The 23,094-nt window shown below is 40.0% G+C and overlaps 1 protein-coding gene across 1 annotated transcript in view; it reads right to left on the reverse strand.

The window, feature by feature from the left end:
* Positions 1-22,236, reverse strand: part of LOC130162917 (rho-related GTP-binding protein RhoN-like) — a 30,372-nt gene extending 8,136 nt beyond the window's left edge. Inside the window, exons 1-3 of the mRNA XM_056366792.1 lie at positions 21,941-22,236; positions 20,555-20,642; positions 486-595 (exon numbers count right to left, since the gene is read on the reverse strand). Coding sequence (XP_056222767.1) covers positions 486-595; positions 20,555-20,642; positions 21,941-22,045 — 303 coding nt within the window. The 5' untranslated portion in view covers positions 22,046-22,236. The remainder of the gene's footprint in view (positions 1-485; positions 596-20,554; positions 20,643-21,940) is intronic.
* Positions 22,237-23,094: the final 858 nt, after the last annotated feature.

Genomic DNA, 23,094 nt, shown 5'->3' on the forward strand with positions numbered 1-23,094 from the left:
GAGTCCAAAAACAGAGCAAAAAGATTAAACATCGGACCTACATTCATCAGGTAGTCAGAAACACAATTCCAAATGAATGATGATGTTCCTTCGTAACTGCTGGATGTGTAAATGAGCAAATGTTTGCTAATAAGCTCACATTAGCATGTGGCCTTAAAAATAGTAATTTCAGGTTTATGAAGGCAGTTCTTTACAGAATGAGGACTGGATTTCGTCCCTGTTTCTTACTGTGCAGTTACACAAAAGGAATCATTTCACAGCCAGAATAAAGAGGAGAAACGATTACACTGACGCATATCTCTTTAATTGTATCTGGCATGTAAGTATTGTATTACGATAGGCTTGAAAATATCAGAACCCATCATTTAAGGCTGCTCAGTTGTCTGTTCTAATAAAACACAAAATGTACCTTTTAAAAATAGTCTCTGCTATGTTAGGAAAAAAATTAGAGGACACATTCACACTTCTGTTAATGTGACACTGACCTTTTTCAGAACACTGTCCAGTGTCTCCGGACGGCTGATGTCAAAGCAGATGAGTACAGCGTCTGAGTCAGGATAAGCTAACGGCCGCACATTGTCATAGTAGGCTGAACCTGCGGGCGAAAAATACACACAGACATGATCATTTCCAGGTGGATTATATGTTATTTAGTTACTTTGCTGAAGAGTTAACTTTTTTATCACAAAGTGAGTCATTACAGAGCAGCTTTGGCAGTAATAACTGTGATTAAATGTAATTACCATGAACTAAGCCACTCTTCAGATGACAATGAGTGGGTGTGATTCATTGCTTTTCGAAACGAACAGAGGGGCCTCGTCCACAACCCCTGGTCTGTTTGTCTGATAGTCTTGAATAAGCCAACAGATAGACATGTGACAGTGATATAATGAATGGCTCTCACAAAGCGTCACCTGGTATTTCAGAATGGCATGTGTTTTTGCTGGGGGCCCGGGCTGAATTGAGCATTGTGACCTGGGCAAGGGGACACATTCCTACCCGGGTGGGGGGGGGCAGCAGCATTCCCTCTCCATTTCCCTCATTGTCTCCAACACTACGCGCTTTTGTCACCGTGCACAGGGCTTTGGCAACTTAACAAAAAAACAAAAGGTTCGACAGAAAATTCCCATAGAACTCACACATATAGCACAAACACAAAAACACAGTTCATTATGTCTCACACATAGAAGATATTTTTTAATTAATCCAACCTTTTAATATAAAAAAAAAAATTGTCCCAATAAATATTCCTTGTTGAAAGTTATCTAATCCAATGTGACTAACTCGTATAAGTTCATGCTTAACCGTTAACTTAGTCTTGTAGTCCAGTTGTGCATAGTTGTGAACAATTCATTTCATTTACGGGGGAGGTGGGAGGAGGCAGCCAGATCTACTGCTCCAAATCACTGTGGTTTTCCAGACACTTAAATCTCCCTGTAGCGCACTCATTTTTTACTGATTAAATTAAATCCTTGAACAATTTAGCATTAATCAAATGCTTCTCAAACTTATACTGCATCTGGATATTCCATTTCACTCTGAAATGTGAAAAGACGATCTCCAACTGTGATTTCACTGTGACTTTAAAACTGTTTATTTTACATTTACATTTATTTTACCCTATTTTTGTAGTTTTGACCATCTTTTATCTGTTCTGAGTATTTACTCACTATCTAGTTTATCTGTCAAGAAAAAATGATTAAAATGAGACAAATGCACCAAAATGCCAAGCACAATTGTCAATTACAATGTAAAATACAGTTTACATTATATAGTTTGGGGAATAAGTCTTAATTAATGCATACTGTATGCTTTTATTTCCCAGTTAGTGATTTAAATGACGATAACATGGTAAAAATGGGATTTGTTCACAACCTGTCCCCCAATTTCAGCAGTTAAATTAGGGAGTAAAATGTAATCATTACCAATAATATGGATGGCCAAAACTATGCAGGGAAAAAAAGCCAAATCATTTCAAAATTTGATTACACAGCATCAACACGCCTGGAGGGTAGTTTACATTTACTGGATGTGTGCAAGACACAGGCCAAAAGAAGCAGCCACATTTACCCTCATTTGTGTTGTGCTGTCAAAATCTGGCCCCAAAGCAAAACATGTGTTTGTGCACATGTGTTGCTGCAACCATTTTTCCTTTCTCCTGTCTCTCTTGATTAATTCCTGCGCCTGGGTTGCACATATACACATATCCACACACGCGCGCACATACACACTTTCATTTTTGTGTTTTTAGCATTTTGTAGCTGCAGATTAAGTCTTAACATTTGCTGAAAATGAGGATGATTGATTCAATATCAGGCGAAGGCAGCAGGGGAGAGTGGAAGTGTAGCCAACACTCTACATAAACCACCCGTAGGTCTCCACAGCTTCCACACACACCCACTGACAGCAGTGAAGCGGCTCTAACAGTTGTGGCTCAGCTTCACACCGTCAGTTCCACCTCTGCATCAGACAGCAGCTGTGATCAACAGTAGTGTTAAGAAGTTTGAGTCTTTGTCTTTGTAACAATCCACTGGAATTGCTCTTTTACAAGACGTGGAAATTTTAGGGAAAAAAATACATTTTCAGACATTTCTTTTTGAATGTAACTGACAGTGTTTTTCTTTTAAGCTGCTGCCAGACATATGGGTCGAATCAAAAAAAAAAAATAGTGCGAAAACAACAAGTTCATGGTCTTAGTCTCAGCCCACCTGAAGCCATGCAAACTGTATTTATGAAATACTGTTGGACAAATGTGGGCAGTAGGATGGGACGCTGTAAAACAAGTCATTTGCAGAGCTGCTCAGTAAGCACTTTTGCAAGTACTCCAGGCCTATATAGGTTACAGCTACGCAGAGTAATGTCTTTTGGTCGCTTGCTATCATTAGAACTCAGACCAACTATTGGAAAATACTTTAACAAATGATGTATTTGCCCACACGCCTAAAGCTATTACATGTTCAGAGACAACCAACATAAGACACAGTTGTTTTCAGTCTTTATATTTAGAGATTATATCTGCCCTTGAATGCATTAAATAGATGACTGGCATTTACATGAAACATGTATTAAATTAAATCAATAACACATTATTTTCATCATGAATTCATTGTTATGTTGGGGAGAAATATTGTTTTTTTTACTCTCTTCATGTAATTGAGCATGAACTTCATTCTCGACCACTGAAACAATAGTTTCACAATAACTTCTTAACTCAAGGTCCACTTAATTCATTTTTACATTGCTTTCAACCAGATCTCATGGTCTTCCTCAGCAGATAGAATTTATACAGTTTCTACAGAGACGGTTTGAAGCTCCATACTTCAGGCACATGATAACAACTGTGTGTATGTGCGTGTGTGTGTGTATATATATATATATATATATATACACATACACATATCCACACATGTGCGCACAGATTTTTTTATAGGCTACGTATTTTGTTGTGTGGAAGTCTGAACAACAACTTAAGCTAGTATAAAGTATGAGTCAACTTGGCTTTACCTCAGTTCACCACCACCCCTCAGTGTTCTCTGTATAAAACATCAGATCAAAACAATTAAGTCCCTCCCAACCTTCCCAAGGCAACGAGGAGTAAAAAAAAAAAAAGATGGCAGAATGCAGAATAGTAACATAATGGCACTCCATTATGCTTTAATGTAATTTTAAAAAGCTACTTCCTAGTACTTCTTCTACATTTTTTCAAGCAGAAATAATGTAAGTGGAAATCTATTCTCTATTATAAATGTTACAGCAAGTAACAATTGTAGACAACAACATGGCTGGTAAATTGACTCTCAAATAACCTGATTTTACAAGAGCTGTCCAGGGTGCTGATTCCACTCTGCAACCGTCACTGCGCCAAGGGAACACAATCTCCCATGTTGCAGGTAACCAGGGATCAATGTGTGCTATCTAACCGAGCTGTGTGGGATTCTGTCTTCAGATTGCTTTGTTTTAGTTGCACTGCCCTTTAAAAAACAAAACAAAAAGTGATCCATTTATTCAGTAACTTGTCTATCAAGTGAAGGTGATTGCTTCTCTCTGCTGTATTCAGTTAGTTGGTAATTCTTCAGTACTGTAGTTGTTTATTGCTCTGCCAAGTCCTCCTCTGTTCAGTCTACCTACCTACCCCTGCCAGAATAAACAAGCACCAAGACCCTCCTGGGATTAAAGTCCCTTTGCTCTTGAATCCTCCTCGTCGTCTCAGTGGTTCCAAAAACAGATACCTGCCAAAGCCGGCTTTGAATAAAACTCATTAAACTAAGCTGTCAAAAGGCTTTTGGGTTGTGTCATCAACCATCCTGACAACATGCAAGAGGTTGTATAGATGTTAGAAATGTTTCTTAAAAGTGTAGTTACATACACATAGTACATTTTGTGAAATAGGCTTGCTTGCTTTCTTTATGTTCGTTAAAAGATTGATACCACTGTGGTTAAAGCAGCATATAATCAGTTTTTCATATTAATAGATCACATGTCTAGTTATATGTGAAAGAGGTTGCTCATTGTGATGACCCCACAGAGAATGATCACCAGACTCTGCTCTACAGTACTTTACAGCTTATTTTAGCGCTTTGGTTTTCTGGCAAACTCTCTTTACTGTTTTGGTTCACGGTCGCCGCTCTCATTTGTGTTTTTGGCTGCAGGACGAGGCTGTTTACACTGACAAATCTCTAAAAAAAAAAAAAAAAAAAAAACACTGTTTACTACATGCCCAGCACCAAACTGCATACAAACAAAGGAAGCGACTAGCAGGTGAACATAATGGAGCATGTAGCAGCTGAGTTGATGTAGACCAAAACTAAAAGGACACTGAATATTAGGCTTACATTCATCAGGTAGCCAGAAACACAACTTAAGTTACTCTGTATCTTCATGATGTGTGAATAGGCAACTGTTTGCTAGCAAGTTTGCAACTTAATCTGATGACTATAAAGTGATAATATGTCAGTCTTGCGTTTACAGCTTGTTTCTGCTGCCCGCAAGTGGCCAAGAAGTCAGTTATTGCAGGTTAAAAAATTCAAAATCTGATTACCAGTATCTTTAAGCTGACTAACATGCTGCACCTTGTTTTTTCAATACACACGAGTAAACAATACAACTTACAGGTAAAAGGGAAGGGCCGACCAACAGACCCAAGGCTCCATGACTCAGTTCATCGCCTTGCAACATGAGCATGAGAAAATCATTCAGGCGGAGAGCATTTCAAAACCTACACTCTGTCTGCTTCACATCAGTACATTTGTTTTAGAGCTCTGTCAATGGAATTATGCAGAAAATGACTCGGGTCACAACAGTGACACATTAGTGTTGCGTTTGACAGAAGAAGCCTTGTTTGCACATGAAGGATATTTAGGATTATAGCATTAAAGTGCATTAGCATCTCTTGGTCCAGACCGTGGTTATCTCTGGCTTTGACTACTGCAATATCATTCTGGTGCACGCACACTGAAATCCTCGCAGATGGTCCAGAACGCAGCAGCCTGTCTGGTCTTCGATCAGCCTAAAAGGGCACTTGTCATTCCGCTACTCATCGACCTGCACTGGCTAACCATGGCCGCCCAAATCAAATTCAAGTCACTAATGCTTGCCCTCATAGTGACTTCTGGATCTGCATCATTCTACTTCAACTCACATAGGCTTGTGCTCCTTCTCAGCCACTGCGTTCCTCTAAGGAATGTCGTCTGGCATTTCCATCCCTGCACACAAGGCAATCACTGCTTTCAACTGCAGTTCCCCGATGGTGGAACCGAATGCTGTCGGAGCAGAGGCGTCCCTCTCTATGCTCAAGAATCTCTTGAAGATTAATTTCTTCCAAGAGCTACTCCTCTCCTAACACCTTACTAGCACTTACTATGTACTTTTGGTGCACTTCTTTACCTGATCTCCCTGCACTTATTGAATAGATGTAGTACTTAGTACTTACACCAAGGTCTCCTACTGCACTGAGGCTTTAGACGCTGTGTAAAAGCATCTGCCAAATGAGTAAATGTAATATACAGACCAGCCTCCCTCCTGCCAAAAACAAGGTTTACACACAAGACACCTGTGTGGTTTCAGTGATGTCTCCACATGCCGCTTATTCATTCAGAGTGTTAACTTAATTTTTTACAACACATTTAACAAGATTTTTCACTGAAATATGGGTGATATGAAGTAAATGATAGTTGAAAAGTGGTGTGGCAAAATGAGAATAAAATGTTTGAAATGACATAAAAAGCATGACTTGATGCTTTAGCCTTCCGATAATATGATTAATCTGTGTCTGCAAGCTGCTGGTGGTGATGCCATGCAGTTTGCAGACATTGTAAGGTACCGCTGCATGTTGAAGTTCAGGCTTGGAGAGAACCTCAAACCATCTCTGTCCCACTCTCATGTTCAGTTGAGTATCTGGAGCCCTGTGCTGCACCGTGTTGGCTATCAGATTCACAGTCTTGCAGCCAGCCGGTGGTGACACCCTGCAGACGCAGGCAGCAAGCCGGAGAGAGAAGTGGCTTCTCCTGGTTTGCCTGCACGCCACATGCCATGGTCTCTGCAGCAGCTGGAGGTGTGTGAGCTCAGCAGGGAGCCATGCACAGAGCTCCATGTACTCAAAAAATAATGGAATGGAGTTGTTGCTCAATATGGGTAGCACAAAATTTTTGCCCCCCCCTACGTCTGAAATGAATTTGATGCCCTTGGTTTGTGGTCCAACAGCGAGTTACCTGCTGTAACAATTTCTTGGCAACAACAGCCATGTGCTATGTGTTTATAAACTTTGGCTGTTTCCCCCTGCTTTCAGTCTTTATGCTAAGCTAAGCTAATCAACTCTTGGCTCTCGCTCTATACAATATTTAATGCACAAATATTAGAGTGGTATCAATCTTCTCATCGAACTCTTGGAAAGAAAGTGATTATGTGTATTTCCCAAAATGTGTGTGTTGAATCATTTTAATAAAGGTCAATACTCTGTAGAATATAGTGATTGATGGCATCAAGAACAGAAAGTCTGAGGGGGAAAAAAAAGGTCTCAGGTTACAGTAATGATCATCTCACGTTTGTGATCATTAAAATATACTTCAGTTGTAAAGAATCAGGAAATCATTCATGCTTAGAAAATTAATTCAGCTTCACTATTCCTGATGAAACTGCTATTAATATAATCTTGGATAATAGTGGAGCTTACTTGACTTACTTCGTAAGAAGCACAAATTCACAGTGATACACACACACACACACACACACACACACACACACACAGACTGTCCAGACTGCGAGCCTCAAGGTTCCACGATGTCAACTAATCCATGTTCAGTGCTCGGGCAGCAGCTAATGTGTATTGATCTGTGAGCTTTTTTGACCCTCTCTGGGACCTGTAGTATGATGCCCCTCATGGGAAAATTCCTGCCGTTGTAGCAGCAGCACAAAGAAACTTCAACCCCATCTGTCTCTGTCTAAAACCCTCTGATCCAGCACAAACTCTTAAAAGACACTCAGCCACCGGAGGGCCGCATGTATTTAGCTGCTCTCACAGGACAACATGAGTGTCATTTAATATGTTTGCAGTTCATTTACTTCCACGTCTCCACCGGTCACATAGAATTACATTTTTGTCCGGCACAAATCTTTTTGAAATATTTGCAAGCTTCAGAACTAGCTTAAAAACTGAATACAGATACAGGTTAATATTTAAGTTTCACTTAAAGGGAACCAATGAAACATCAGATGTGTTTTTGGTGTGTGGCTGCTGTACAACGTTTGGCACAGTGACACACAACAGCCTAGGAAACAGAAACACCACGCTGTGACTCCACATGGGGCTGTCATGCGTTTGATGTTTGATGCTTACAAAAAGCTGCATTTCCTTTTTTCTCTTGTCTGTTTGGTCGTTCGCAACAACACACGGGTAAGCTTGTACTGTCCATGCCCTCTTGTCGTCTTATGTAATCCACTTGTGTTCTGCTTTTAAAGGCTTGTTCTTTGGCTTGTAGTTTGTGGCTGCTGACAGAGGTTTGTCCTCCCTGAAAGACTCACGTAATGTCTGAATGGTATCTTTTACGAGACCAAGTTTCCTACAGTAATGTAACTCATGAAGCTAAATTTGTCACCATGCTTTGAAAATGGAAATGCGCAGAGGGCTTAAAGGGCCAGTGTGTAAGATTTAGGGGACTCTGTTGGTAGAAATGGAATATAATATTGATAACTATGTTCTCATCAGTGTATTATCACCTGAAACTAAGAATTGTTGTGTTTTCATTAGCTTAGAATGAGCCCTTTATATCTACATAGGGAGTGGGTCCTCTTCCATGGAGCCCAATATGTTGCACCGCCATGTTTCTACAGTAGTCCAGAACAGACAAATCGAACACAGGCTCTAAAGAGGACATTTAGCTTTTTTTTTTTTGTCACTCAAAGGCCACCGTAGATCTGCTACATGCTTGGAAAGGGAGGTGTGAGGGTATTCAGTTGGTTGAAACTTCATTGGTAGATGCCACTAAGGGCGTTTTTTACACCTAAAGTTTGTTTGCTCTGGTCCGAATCAGTTGGTGAGTTTGTAAACTTGTGGCATTTTCCCATTGGTTCAGTTTGCTTTCACACAGACAAAAATTCAAGTGACCCAAAATGCATCATTACAAACCACGTTAAAACGTTCACTCAGCTTATTGGTCAGAATGTGTGGCTGAAGCAGGAAAGTAAACACAGGAAGAAGGTTACGGGAACCGTCTAGCTCAATCTTGTGAGTTCACCTGCTAGTGGGGTCGGATTCAGTGCAGACCTCTTGAAACATCAAAAACGAACTGCTGCAGAGTTCGTTTGGGACCGGATCGGGACCACCTGCTTGTAAGAGTGTTGGTGTGATTGTTTTGGTCCGCACCCGAATATGATTACTGTTTTCACACTGGCGCAAATGAATCATACTAAGGGGTAAAACAATCCACGGTTTGGTTTAAACGGACTAAACACGCAGGTGTGAAAAAGCCCTAAATCCTTCACACTGGTCCTTTTGGTGCAGGACATGCCAGATGTGTCACAAAAAAAATGAGTTAGACAGGTAGGATAGGGAGAAAGTGTGAAGGTGACGAAATTGCTGCTTTTCTGGGAAGTAAGGCTGCATCTAATGATTAATGTCATCACCACTATTTCCTAGAGCTGAAAGTGACATATTGAAATAGCTTGTCTGACCAACAGTCCAACGAACAAAGATTCTGCTTACTGGCGTGTGTGTGTGCGTGTGTGCGTGTGTGCGTGTGTGTGTGTGTGTGTGTGTGTGGAATCAAAAATTAAAGACCTCATTTAAATGGTTTCAAATGTTCATGTCATGCAGCAAATTTCATAAATCTGAATAAACTACTAATGAGATAGTCCATCTTCCTTTTTCATCCAACCTTTTGAAACATCAAAATAACAACCATTCAAAAATGGCAAAACAACACTTCTACATCTGTCTGTGTCTACGATACAAAGAAAATAAAAATTAAGCACTAAATTGATGGCGGTAAAACCTTATTCTAAATTAGAGACACATGTACCAAGATAAAGATCAACACAACACATTTATACACAAATACATCATTGACAAATGGCATATGGAAGCATCTGCAGTTGTTGTGTTTCTCCAATCATGTTGTCAGGTTCGTCTCTTTTATTCATCTGTATATTCCAGATTGTATTGCAAGTTCAGCTTGGAGGTACAGAAGTTTTTACTTGACGAGCGACCTTTTTAATGAGCCCTACTGGGCAGGTTTCTTAATTATGAAATGAGGAGAGTTATATAATTCTATATTAAATATGGTAAATCTTGTTAGTGATTTTTTTTTTTTAATGCTCCGGAGATATCTCCTTTTTCCTCATACTGTCTTAGTTCATTATTAAACATCCACTGTTGTATTTTGGGAAATTTCTTTAATTAGTCAACCTCAAAGCTGTGAAGTGACTGAGAAGAGACGGCATGACGTATCTCTCAGAATTCACAACGCCGCATGATTCAGAAGAAACACACGCACCTTGAGATGTTTGCACAGAAAAATCATTATTAATCCTCTCTTATGGGCCAGCTTCCATCACTGCATAGTAATGTTCATTAATATTAAAATCCTGTTTGTCCCAGTTATGCCCGTCTGAAGAAGTAATGCCTTTTTAAGAATTTCATGCAGGTCTGGGTTCCTGAAATACATCCAGAGAGGACACGGCAGTACAATTTAATGCTATTGATTAATGTATTTTTCTTCCACCACCTGAACATATAAATAATGCCACCCGCTGAGATTCAGCATTACTGCTGCACACTCATGCTGTGTGAAATGCTGGAACAATACGACTGTCTAGTAAATAACAGAAGAGAAATCAGCCCGTACTTTCAGATGATTATCATACAGTAATAGGGTCCACTCAGTAGACACACACACTCTTGCTCAGCGTGGCTAATCATTCAGCATATATGCACAAACACTCTGAGACACCCTGCAGAGCAGCCGATGTGCTGCGCTGCTTGTCTTTGTGTCTGCTCAGAATTACTTTTAAAGTTCACTTAATTTTAACATGAAGGTGTTAACCATTTTGTTTGTGAGTCATAAATAAATATCTGATCATATGATAGATTTCTTACAAATGTTTGTAATATGTTTGAAGTAACAAGTGTCTTGATGTTTCTCCTCAGGAGAAATGTCTCAGTGGGCCTGAAACCTTGAAGTTAAAGGGGCACTCAACCAAATTTACACATGATGATCAGTTTATGATCAGCTTTTTCAAGTCTGAGAAAATGACTCCAGAATGTTATCAGGATTATAATGGACTGGGCTTGGAGACTACAAATTCGTGACTTGTGAGTCCCACAACTCAACTTTATGGAAGGGCAATACTAGATCACTGGAATATCCTTTTAATAATAGGAAAATGACATGCTGTTAAAAGTTCATTCTTGACCTTGGAAAAGTAGTTTCACAAAACTTAATAAGATAATAAGCATAGCACACTAGCAGTATGTTTTACAATGCGATTACGATATGTTCAAATGCCTGATGAGTATCACTTAATTTGAAATGCTACCACAGCCAATTAAACAGTTGCATGCTCACAGACCTCGAGAAGATAAGTGCTTAATTTAATTCAAAATTTGACTGAACTTCGTGGTGAAATTGAACCAGAATAATCCAGTTTAGATGTATATAAATCATGGACTTATGTAACTGCAGTAAACGGTGCGTGTTGTCATGCACACTTCTCTTATTGAATAGCAAACAATAGCCTGAAAAGCAGCATGGAGGAATGAGTGATGGTGGTGCTGCCAATCATATCAAGTGGCAAACAGTCTTCGCACAATGTGCCTGTCAACAGTGTGGCTACAGATTTCAATTTTCCATACCACACACATGTTGCAGAAGTGTACAGTATCTGACATGTACTTCACTGAAGTCCTTTGATGAAGACAGTTTGACAAGTCTTTGCTCTGAAATGTCAGGTTATGATATTCTTTAAACATTTTCTCATGAGATTACTCAAGTCTGACCTAAGTTTTTCATGTATAGAGGAGACCAATAACAGAATATCAGGCTGGATTTCAGCGAGAGATTCTATGTGATGCTCTGGCATATTTCTTACTCAGTGGGCACAGAGGGGAGGAGCTGCCAGTGAGCACAGTTGTGCCGGAAATGAGCAGTAATCCTGCAGGATTCCTTAAAATTAATGACGGAGCGAACTGACTGGCATCTGGGCATCTCCCCTTCACATTAAAACTGCCAGCTCCTGTTGTGATTTTATGTGCTGTAAAGTTCGGAGCAGTTTGTGTGCAGTCCCGAATGTGGGTTCAAACCCATAGAAAATATATGAACCCCTGATCCATGTTGTTTAGCTGAAACAAACAGTTAGATTAGTCGGTTAATCAACTGACAGGGAATGTTTGGGTTTTGGACTGTTCGCGGTACAAAACAAGACATTTTATGACATCATCTTAGGCTTCAGGGAAATTGTGGGTATTTTTATGTGTTTTCTGATGTAATATAAACCAAACAACTGAGAACAATCGAGAATATAACTGGGATATTAATCAATTATGGAAGTTATTTGCAGCTCTACTATAAGTCATTGCAAACTCACTTTTACTACAATTTTTATAGAGTAAATCAGTGATTAACAGTGTTGGATAACAGAATTGAGACATTTGTAGCATGACAAGGTGGCAGTGAAGAAAGGCTTGAGCTCATCTGATCCGACTGAACTGCAAAATGGATCAGTTTGCAATTTATTTGATTTTTCTGCTCAGCATTTCCATCACCTGATCGACTGTTATAAGCCATTATTGATCTGCTTCCCGCGTTGACATGGCTTAGTGATTTTGTGATTTATTTAAGTCACTTATCAAAACGAATATAAAGGAAGATAAAACCAGGGAACACTATTGTTTCTCTGCACAGTACAAATGACAGAATATCACTATACAGTAGAAATAGGGTCACCACCGCCCCCATCCCCTCCAGTCCTCTCAGTAATAGCTGAGGTGTTGGGGGTTGGAGAGAGTGGTCATAGCTATGTCTTGCATTATAGATAAGGGACAGACGGGGTCTTAAGTGGATGGATAGACCCCATGAGTGCCCTCTGTGTGTGTTTTTGTGTCTAAACAAAGTGCACTACAGAGTCTAATTACCTTGTTCCAGTCATGTAATGTAACAACTGAGCCATTGTATTTTTAAACTACTGTACTAATCCTTTGTGTACCTGCATGGCCTGATATCATTTTAAATGTTCAGTTTTTGTTGTCCTGTCAAACATTTCCATGAGTATGGTCAGGCTTCAACCCTCCTGTTTATCACAGATGTTTGCATTAGCTCGGGAGCTACTGCTAGCTGGTGTTTTGGTTTTGAATTTGTTATACCTCCCTCTTGTCATTGCTTAACTGAATGAAAGTAAATGTTTAAAAACGTCAGTACATTAAACAGAAAACTGTAAAAATAAAAAAAGAAAGAAAAGAAAACATGAAAATGTTTGAAAATGTTTGAAAATGGTGGACAGTTTGCAGGTATGCATTTCACAAAACAGTGCCTCCATGTCTAAAAGAAAATTTAAACCACATTTTTGGGACATAATGAAAGCTGATGATGCTTGGTCTGGTCGGGTAGAGTGTGAGGGAATTACTGAATTTGTTAAAAAGTCACATGAGTGCTGAAACTGAATTTTGAAAATAAGTTAAAAATAAAAAAAGGTCCCATGCAAAAGTACAAAAGTTGTATCTAGAAGTTAGTGTTACTGTGTGCATGTTCATCCAGACTTGGTGTCTCCTCTAGACAGACCGCTCAGTTACACATGCACCAGTGCTGAGAGACAGACCGGGCATCCCCTGGGAATGAGAGTGGAGACGCATGTAGGCCATTGATTTTCAATGTACCCTTGGTCTTCTAATGGGCTGCATGAGCAGAGGAGTGTCAGACCAGATTGACTGGAGGACAGGCTCACACCATGAAAACCTACTGACGCTCATTTAGTCCTCACTCAGCATGCTTCCTCCTATACATGAGCACTTAAAACTGAGCACTTCACTTTGACACTATATCCCTCTGTCTATTCACTGTCTCTATTTATATATTTTCCCACTCCTCTGATCTCTCAGAGCACTTACTCATACGCTTACTCACACTAACATACACACCACTGCACATGGTAAGCAGAAAAAACCAACAGCACTTGGACCAAAGACCCAGTTCCCTGCTATCTGCACTCCTATCCAAAAAGCCTCTGAAACGCTACAACATAACAAGCCATTTTCTCTGTTCATTCCTGTCATTGAGCCAGGTGCCACTCACACTCACACACAGATGCTCGGTCAGGGCGCATTCTGGTAGTGCTTTCAAGGAGCCAACATGTAACTGAGGTCATAAAAGCTGCTCATGAATGAATGATGGATTGTTAAGGCAATCTGTGCCACAGACTCCCATCAACCTGGGATGGATGTATGGAGGGATGCAACAGGGTCTTTAAAAGGCGTACAGTGCCAGCGATGTTTGCACAGTATGTGATGGAAAGAGCAGCACATATATGGTACGTGTGTTTAAAAACATGTTGGGACATGTACTCATTGACTCGTCTGGCCCTGAAGGAACTATGACAGAAAATTCAGGTTTCATGCTTCTGAACAGGAAGCTGCCTGGAGGACGGAGTTCAAGGCAGCAAACCTCAATGCGTTCCTTTGCTGCTCGCTGTTTTAAGGTGTGACGCCGCAGGTTGAGCCAGTTGTTTGATTGACTCTTACCTCACACTTTCACATTCTCAACTGTGAAACCCGCATCTTTTGGGAGGTTGTGTTTTTGTGGCAAGAGTTTCCTGGAGGTATGAAACCGCTTTTTCTCATCCGCCAGCAACACAGGAAAATAAACTTAGAATTAAACTAAAATTACATTTTCTCTGCACTGGTTCTTAATGTGTGCAACAAAGATAAGAAAATAAAACTTCAAACCCCAATTTCAAACCTTGTTATGTGCATTACTGCATCGTGAGCAAAGCTCTTATGTTGTAGAGAAATTGCTAGTTATTCAGCATAATTAGTCACTAGGTGACTAAAGTTAAAATATGAATTATGTTGTTAAAATTGGCTTAATTAAAGACTTTTAACCCTGCAATAGCAGAAACAAGCTAAAAAAAATAAATTTTATGACCTTAAGTTGACATGATAAACAGCTGCCAATTTTCACATCAGGCAGACGGAGCAACATTAGCATTCATATGGCTCCCTTGCCCCACATTGTAAATACAATCTTTTTCCTATTGTGCACTGTGCTTTGCACAAAGAAATTGTTATACCACCACTACATGTTTGATGGCTTATAATAACCTTGGATTCTAGAAAATCGTGATCTTAGTGCATATTCAAAGTCAGCACCAGATGATTAAGAATAAAAAGGTCACCCCTGGAGTTTGTATATTAATGTAATTTATTACCTTTTTAAACTGCACATTGGCAAATTGGGTGATAATTGCTTCACACAGATGCTTGTGAAAAGTGAATTCCTTTAGGCCAAAGTCAGAGCGGCTCTGACTCTAACACACAGTCGTTTAGGGCAATCAATGCAAGAGGAAATCCACTGGTAAAAAAAACACACTGGTAGATAATATACCACACAGGCAGTGGCACACAGATGTCCACGAAACACCTCATACATCCTGCATAAAGATCATTTATTGCTACGTTGCAGGATGGTGAGCCAGAAACAAATCAATCAACGGTGAAATCATTCTCCACCAAGTTTTCTGTTTTTGTCACAGCACATAAAGACAGATTAGAGTAAGCCATATGTGGTGTCTTAAGTGCCAGCATGCACGGAGGAAAGAAGTATGGGGTTTTCAGAGGAAATGAGAAAAAGACTGAGCAAGTAAGGGAGCGACATAAAGACAGATAGAGAGACAGACAAAGAAAACGCAGGGTAAGCTAATCAAGTCCAAGAGTGCTGAGGGGGCACTGCCCCAATACAGTGGGACTCCTGACCTTGAAAGAAATAGACTGGTGAGAGGTTGGCAGCCAGACTGGATATTTGAAATAGATGAAATTAAATAGAGGAAGAGAAAAAGTGCAGAGAAGGGCAAATCAAGAAATGAAAACTGTGTTATAGTACATAAGGTTGGCTGGGATGACATTTTAAGACCTGGGTCTTCTATTTTTTATTCGGAGAGCAACAGCTCCTCACTGCACAACCGCTGCGTAATCATAATCAACAATGCTTGCAGTTATGAGTCTAATTTGTTTTTTGTTTTATGGTGATTTGATTGAACAATTGCCTTGAGTTGATGACTCCACAAGGTCAATTGCACATTAAAATATTGCAGAAGCTTCTTACAAAGGAGAATTATTACTTGAGTAATTTGTTATGAGCAGAAATTGTGCCAGAAAGTGAAACCTTGATGACGTTGTGACTATGAACAGGGGTAGTTGGTGAACTGAAGATGGCCGCTAACCTGCTAGCTAGCAAAGCTAATGGTAATCTCAACAGCTCTTTAAGCTTGTTTGTATTTTCTCTGCATTTACTCCCCTTGACATTTTGTTCTCAGGACACCTTCTCATTCTAGTGACCCTGCTAGCGGTCAGTCAACAAGCGAGTTAGCTCAGTTGCTAACAGGACAAGAAGCTCACACGCTTTATTGAAAAGATGTATCACAAAGTTAAACTTGACTCATTATTTATTAAATTCATGATGGTTTACTTTCCCCCCAATTCACGTATCACTGCAGTTCAATTTGAGTGAACTGATTTTGTCATAAAAAGTCACAGATTTATGAATGGAGGGCATCATGTTCCTGTGCCACAGCTGGTAAAATGGCAACAGAAAAAGGCACAAAAATGTTGGCGGGCGTGGATGAGATTGATGCAACTAGACAGGTTGTTGCAAGTCAATTTACAGAAATAACAACTTTAGAATCAGCATATATATCTGTCCCTTCCCCGTGCTGACTGACAATGAGGGTCTGTGGGATGGATATGTCACTCGCTGCTGACAGCTAGCATGAATACAAACCGGTAATTTCGTCTGATTATCAGGCTAAGGCACTTTGATTTCCAACAGGGAAATAGGGGCCCAAAGCTTTTTTTTGCCCCACTGCCTCTTATTAAGTTTATTCTGGCCTTGTAGCACTTTAACCCCTTGTCACGATTGAAGACCAGCAAAGCCACAGTAACGCTCTTGAACTTGACCTCACTTGACTTTTCTGAGTCTCATCTTTTAACCCAGCATGGATGAAAAGCCTTCAAAGTGCTCAGAAAAAGGGGACATTTGAACATCTGTAATTCTATGAAAACTGTGCAGACACCTGTCTGCTGGGGAAGACCAAGTGATACAATCAAAAGCTCCACGAACAGCTTCTAAATCAACCTTGAGACAAGGCTGTTTTGGCAACTGCTGTTTCCAAGGCCAAGAATGAACTTTGAATCTCAGCTTGACTCACGTTGCTCTGATCTTTATCTCGACTCTGTGCCACCTACAACAGCACATGAGAGACAGAAAAGGAAAGAGATGAAGATGGAAGAAAGATCGAGAGAAGAATAAGGGATAACAGAGATGCACACAAAATAGACTGAAGGAGGAATTTAGTTTGGCAGGAAGAAAGAAAAACGCAGGAGTAGAGTTTAACCCACGAGACAGGGAGTCTGAAAACAAGCATGTTTGGATGTAAAGGAAGGAGGCAGGAGGTTGAGGAGGCAGTGGGTGGTGCAGCGAGATGAAGAATGAGGGCGACAGGGGGCAAGTGTTTGGTCACCCAGCAAGTGCCTGATTAATTAAATCCACTGTTTGTTTCTGCACAATGAGCGGGTAGCTCGGAGGCTCGTCCTGGCACCTTGCCTAACACTCTCTCCTCTCGGTGGGCCTGTACAACAACCCTCATCCTGCTTCTTCTCCTCTATCTACCCTTTCATCTAATCTTATCTTTTCCTCTGTCATCCACACAGGCCTTTATAGCTTAAAATCTCTGAAAGTCTGTGCTTTTATCGTCTTTATTTGTGTCTTTCGATTCTCTGAAGCCACTTACAATAAATATCTTTTGTTAAAAGCACTTTCTGAATGAATTTAAAAAATGTATAATTAATAGTCTGAAATTTGATGGAGCATTGAAACTGAAAATGGCCTGTTATTGTGACTTTATATAATGCTGATGTTATTTCAAGTACTCAAAACAAACTGTTATGATACTTGGTGATGAAAACACAACAGATCTATCTATGATAATTGTTTCATGTCTGAGTTTCAGTCACGGCCTCGCTCTCAATGCTTCAGTTCACCTGCTGCCATGCAAGCTGCACACAGTGGCATGCCATACACAGACAAATTGAATGCTTACAAACATTTGCCCTGCTGTCTCTTACGCATGCCTGCACATGCCTGTGAATACATGCACTCACACACACACACGCACACACACACACGGACACGTACTCAAACACAACTGTGATTGCATAAGAAACAGCAAATGTAAGCAAGACCAGACATTAACTAGAATTACCGCCTCTGCCAATCAGCCAAGTCGCAGGAAATATGGTTACAATCTCCCCCTTCTGAGTTACAGCGTTGATTGAGGGTCATTAGTGTGGGAATGGGACTTATGGATGGATTGATGGACATACAGTACGTACATTGCGGACGGACAACCTGAAAACATTATGCCTGTCGCCGAGGCATAAAAAACTTAAGGGTATTATAGGCTTACACGAAACCATCCTTGTAAGCATGCCAAGTGCCAGTCACCTCCCTATTCAGTCATTAGTATGAAGAGGCAGGTCCCAGAGGGAATTTAATACTCATGTAGGTGTTGATGCACCTGTCTCCTGAGACTGACCCAGAATAGCTCATAGGGGCGCTGCGAGGCAACACACACTCTCTGTGACTTATGGAGAGCTGGAAGAAGCCAGCTCAGGTCAGACATGGATCACCTGTCATAATGTAGATCATTCAGGTGATCAAGTGATATTTTGAAGAGTGACACCACTCTTTTGTCTATACAGCAAATATGAAGCTACAGCCAACAACTAGCTAGTTTAGCGCAACACAAAAACTGTATTTCATTGGGAAACAGCTGAAACTGCCTCTAAAGGTTAAAAAAAAACAAAAAAACATGCGGTTATTAGCTCCTCTAAAGGTGTGTTCATACAGAAAGTGAAGGCAATTTCACTTAGCATAATTTGAACAATTTTCACATCTAGATAATTTGTGTATTTTTTTTTTTTTTTGCCACATATCTCTTTGCTATCATTTCCCTCCAGTCTCTCTCCTTTTTCTTTGTCTCTGACAGACATGCAAATTTGTTGCTCAAGTCTCATTTTCAACTGCTGCGAACGTGTCTTCAGGTCGTTCTTACACTTTTGGTTTTTGTACATATCAAACAGACAAGATATAGGGTGTTAATCAGTGAGATTTACAGGTGCTTTTAGGCAGATATCGTTTCCAGTTTTTGTGCTAAGCTAAGCTAACCACCTCCTGTCTGCAGCTTATTATTATTATTATTACTACAAAATGTTGAACTATTCCTTTAAATTAAGGTCCTTTCTTTACTTTTACCGCTTTAACTTTCAGTACAATTTAGCAAACTTTCTAACTTATAGTGAATGATTATATAAACACAAATAAATCAGTTATTGCTTCATAAATTAGAAGCCATTAATATTTTCAGCATTTGTGTTGCAAGGATGTAAAGAATTCCTTTGGTTGATCTGTATCCTCGTAAAACCCTTTAAAAAATAATCCTTATCAAAAAATAATACCTATTTTGTTTGACAGTAGCACACATGCTCAGATAGGAATAGACTTTGTTAAATTTATTTATGGAGAAGGTTAAACAACGCTGTGCTGAGCACGCAGGCTCTTTTTCAGAAATACCGTACAAGTTATTCATAAAAGTTCATTCATTCACACCTGAGAATGCTATGTCCACTATGTTTGCTTTCTATTGTGTTAATATGACATAATAATGAATGACACATGCTTCACACAAAAAGATTAATTGCATTTTTTCTTGTGGTGGAGTAAATTACTGTTTAAGCATTGCTATGGTATAATTGTTAAACACCACATAGCTCGGTGAGAGAAAGGTGTGTGTGTGTGTGTGTGTGTGTGTGTGTGTGTGTGTGTGTGTATGTGAGGGAGAGAGAGAGAAACAACCTCTCATTTTAAATGGGTGTTGTTCAAACACAGTGGAGTGGCCTCACCCACTGCGAAACCAACAGGCAACACCAGCCTCAGCAGCTGCAGCTCTTAATCTCCAGCTTGTCTAGCTGGTCTTTCTGTCTGTCTGCATGGGTGGTGGCTAATAGAACGCTGCGTATCAAAGCTGCTTTCTGGTTGTGTGAGAACAAGTTTTTAGGTGGTGTTGTGGAAGTGGAAATGAAATGTGAAAGGGCCTAAAGGCTGACAAAGGGAGAAAGTTAGCTCTCTGCCGGAGACTGAGAGAATCTGACTGTTTGAGCTCCACAAACTCTCTCTCTCTCTCTCTGTCTCAGGAATACAAAATGACTTATTACTCACATATTAGCCTTAACTTTATAGTTTCTAACAGCTGACCCAAAGCCACATCAGCACTAGGAGCTGACAAACAACTCAGCCATCAACACTTGTTAACTCAAAACAACAAAATCAACTTATTTTAACACTAGAAAAACTCACGATGCCAATTCTAACTGTAATAAAGTCGCATATGCCGCCATCTTTACAAGCTCTTAAGTGTTGATTATGATGTGACAGATACTTGGAGCAGGCAAGTGCTGAATGACGAGTTGTTTATCCTCTCGCAGAGCTGATATAACTCTGGAGTGGCGGTTCAAAACGAACTACAAGTGTCACATTGACTGTGAAGGTGGTGACAGGAGTGGAGTTACATAAACACTGTATGAACAGAGACAAGTTCAGTGTCTGCCAGCGCTGTGTCTACATCTTAGAAAAATCTAATTCACCCAACACTCCAGCTGTGGTTGCTCATGTTTTCGGCGCACGCTCCGAGGACTCGTATGAATAACCTCACAGGATGATGATGCAGCTCAGATTTAATCTCATTGGCACAATAATCTGGCCACACAAAGCAGAAGTGAAACCAAACCCAAAGTGCGTCCTACCTGACGTGTCCCACATGTTGAGCTCGATCCTCTGCTTGTCGATCTCGAAGCTGGCTGTGTAATTCTCAAACACCGTGGGAACATAATTCTGAAACGAGACGTGTGCGTGGCGAAAATTAGATTGGAAGTTTGTTGTGATTTTCATTACATGAAACAATCAAATTAAGGGACATCTCGATAGTGTGATGGTTGGGGGGGGAGAAAAAAAACTAATTAATTCAAGTAGCTGTGGTGCAGATGATAGTGCAGTGATGAACATCAGAGGCCTGTGTGCGTAGAAAGTAGATGAGGCCAATTCTAAGCTTTGACCTATTTCCAAATTCAGAAATTTAGGTCAACAAGCCCTGATTTCATTATCCTCAACAGTTTGGGAGCTCAATTGAAAAAAGAAAACCTCAACAATTACAGAAGACATTTTAGCCCACATCTGTACATCTTTTCTTTATTTAGTTTTTTTTGTTTTGTTTTTTCAGTACAATATCTACAAATTAACTGCATTATATATGTATTGATATTGAATTGTTATCAACATACTGGCAAAACTACAACACAGGTTTGATGGAAATTATATGTTCTAATATTTATCCATTTAAAATCTCAGTTGATATTGTCCAAAATGTTCACTGCTCATTGGATAGTGTTCGTTAGCTCCAAAATATTTAAGGTTTAAATATTACAAACCTTTATTCTTCCTGATGACTTCAAATTGCTTATTGCTTATTTTTTATGATGAAAATAATTAAGAGGAAATCGTCCAGTCAGTAAGGATAAACTCTTTTGTGTGAACGGTTTAATGCTGATTGTTCTAATTAAGACATTCACAGTATTTAACTGCGATATGAAAACACTGGTGATTCACTGTGTTGCTAAGAGGCAGTTGTGCTCACTGTGACTGTTGCTGTGGTCAAACCCGTGATCCTTCCGTATTTACAGACCGGACTGATGCGTAAAAGCGCAGAGGGCCCGGATTTCTGTGACAAGTTCACAGCTGAATGGACACGAATCTGAAGCCTGAAAGAGTCTACATTTGATTTTGGCCCATTTTTACATAATAATTGACAACAAAGATCCAGAAAAAAAAAAGTTATATGATGAAGAAAGATTCAACCTCTGTAACGAAATCCCCTTTGGGCAACATCTGGTGTAGTAGAGCGTGTCAGCTCGTGATAATAAAGGAGGAAAAATACATCAAAAGAAATGAATGTTAATGAATAAATTGTGAGTTATCAATCAGTTCCCAACTGATGGTGTGAAAGGGTTTAGAAGTTTTGGTGTAAATGTCAGGGCAGATGGAGACTTTGTCGCGCCGTGTGGTTTCGGGGACTCCACACGCCTGCGCTGCAGTCATCACTCATGTGTCTCTCTGTATGAAATGTTCTCTCTTACCTCTGGGTACGAGTCTTTGGCAAAAACGTGGAGGAGAGCCGTCTTGCCACACTGCGTATCACCGACCACCACGATCTTACAGCGAAGTAATCCCTTGCTCTCCATCGTGCCCCTTGTATCACTCAGTGGTTCTGTGCCTCTGCCTACTTGTCATTTAGCTCGGAACAAGTTGAGGGACGAGGCAAAGATCTAAATATCGTAAAAACAAAGCGAAAACTTCAACTTCCACAGTCTGGTGTAGTTTCGGCTACATGCTCTGCGTAATGCTGCGCTCCTCTGCTCCACCGGTGAAGTGAGGCACACTGGTGATACCTGTCAGAATCGCGTCATTAAAAACGAATTTCCTGTTTGACGTTTCAAAGTAAAAACTGCAAACAAATAAGGAGACATACAGTTTATTTATTTGCCAATGTAAATGAATAGAACAAAAAAAAAACCTTACTAAGTCTGGAAAACTTTTACACAGAAAAACAAATCAACAGGTCTATTTATTATTAATATTTACCATTATCAGGCCTATTATTTTTATTATGCTTTTATTTCGAAGGCAAAACCCTCGTACTTCCTGTCTTCCTCTAGCTGTCTCTGGCTGACTTAATGTAGTCATCTTGCGTTTCAAGCGACAGGCATTACATTATGAACTGTAACATCAATATCAATTGTCCCAAACAGTCCATAGTAGCACATGTGAATTGTAAATGTTTGTCCACTGCCCACATTCTGAGTTATAATGATCCCAGTTCACACAGCAGAGAAAATCTGACATATCTTTAATGTAGTAAAACCTGTATGAAATTGTACTGTTTTGCTTTATCATTATCCCCATGACCCAAGTCAACAGACCAATGTACTACACAGTATAGTGTGTACACACAAACACAGGCTCACGAAAAGATACTCGATTCATTGTCATTTTACTGTGCCCAGACATGTGTATTCTGACTATTTCGGTAGCCCATGAATGACTCTGTACGTGTTTATTATTTAACTACATTATTCACTTCATCATAGGCTGTTTGTCATTTGTAATAGGATCAGTGAGCTGGCATTGCTTAATAGAAACAACCTCTGAGAAGTGCCTCAGCGCCATCTTCTGCTCAAACAAAGTAGGCACATAAGACTGCATTGTAAAGTAAATATGGACCCCACTCTGT

Source organism: Seriola aureovittata, chromosome 21, assembly GCF_021018895.1.
Source record: "Seriola aureovittata isolate HTS-2021-v1 ecotype China chromosome 21, ASM2101889v1, whole genome shotgun sequence".
In the NCBI taxonomy this organism is placed as follows: domain Eukaryota; kingdom Metazoa; phylum Chordata; class Actinopteri; order Carangiformes; family Carangidae; genus Seriola; species Seriola aureovittata.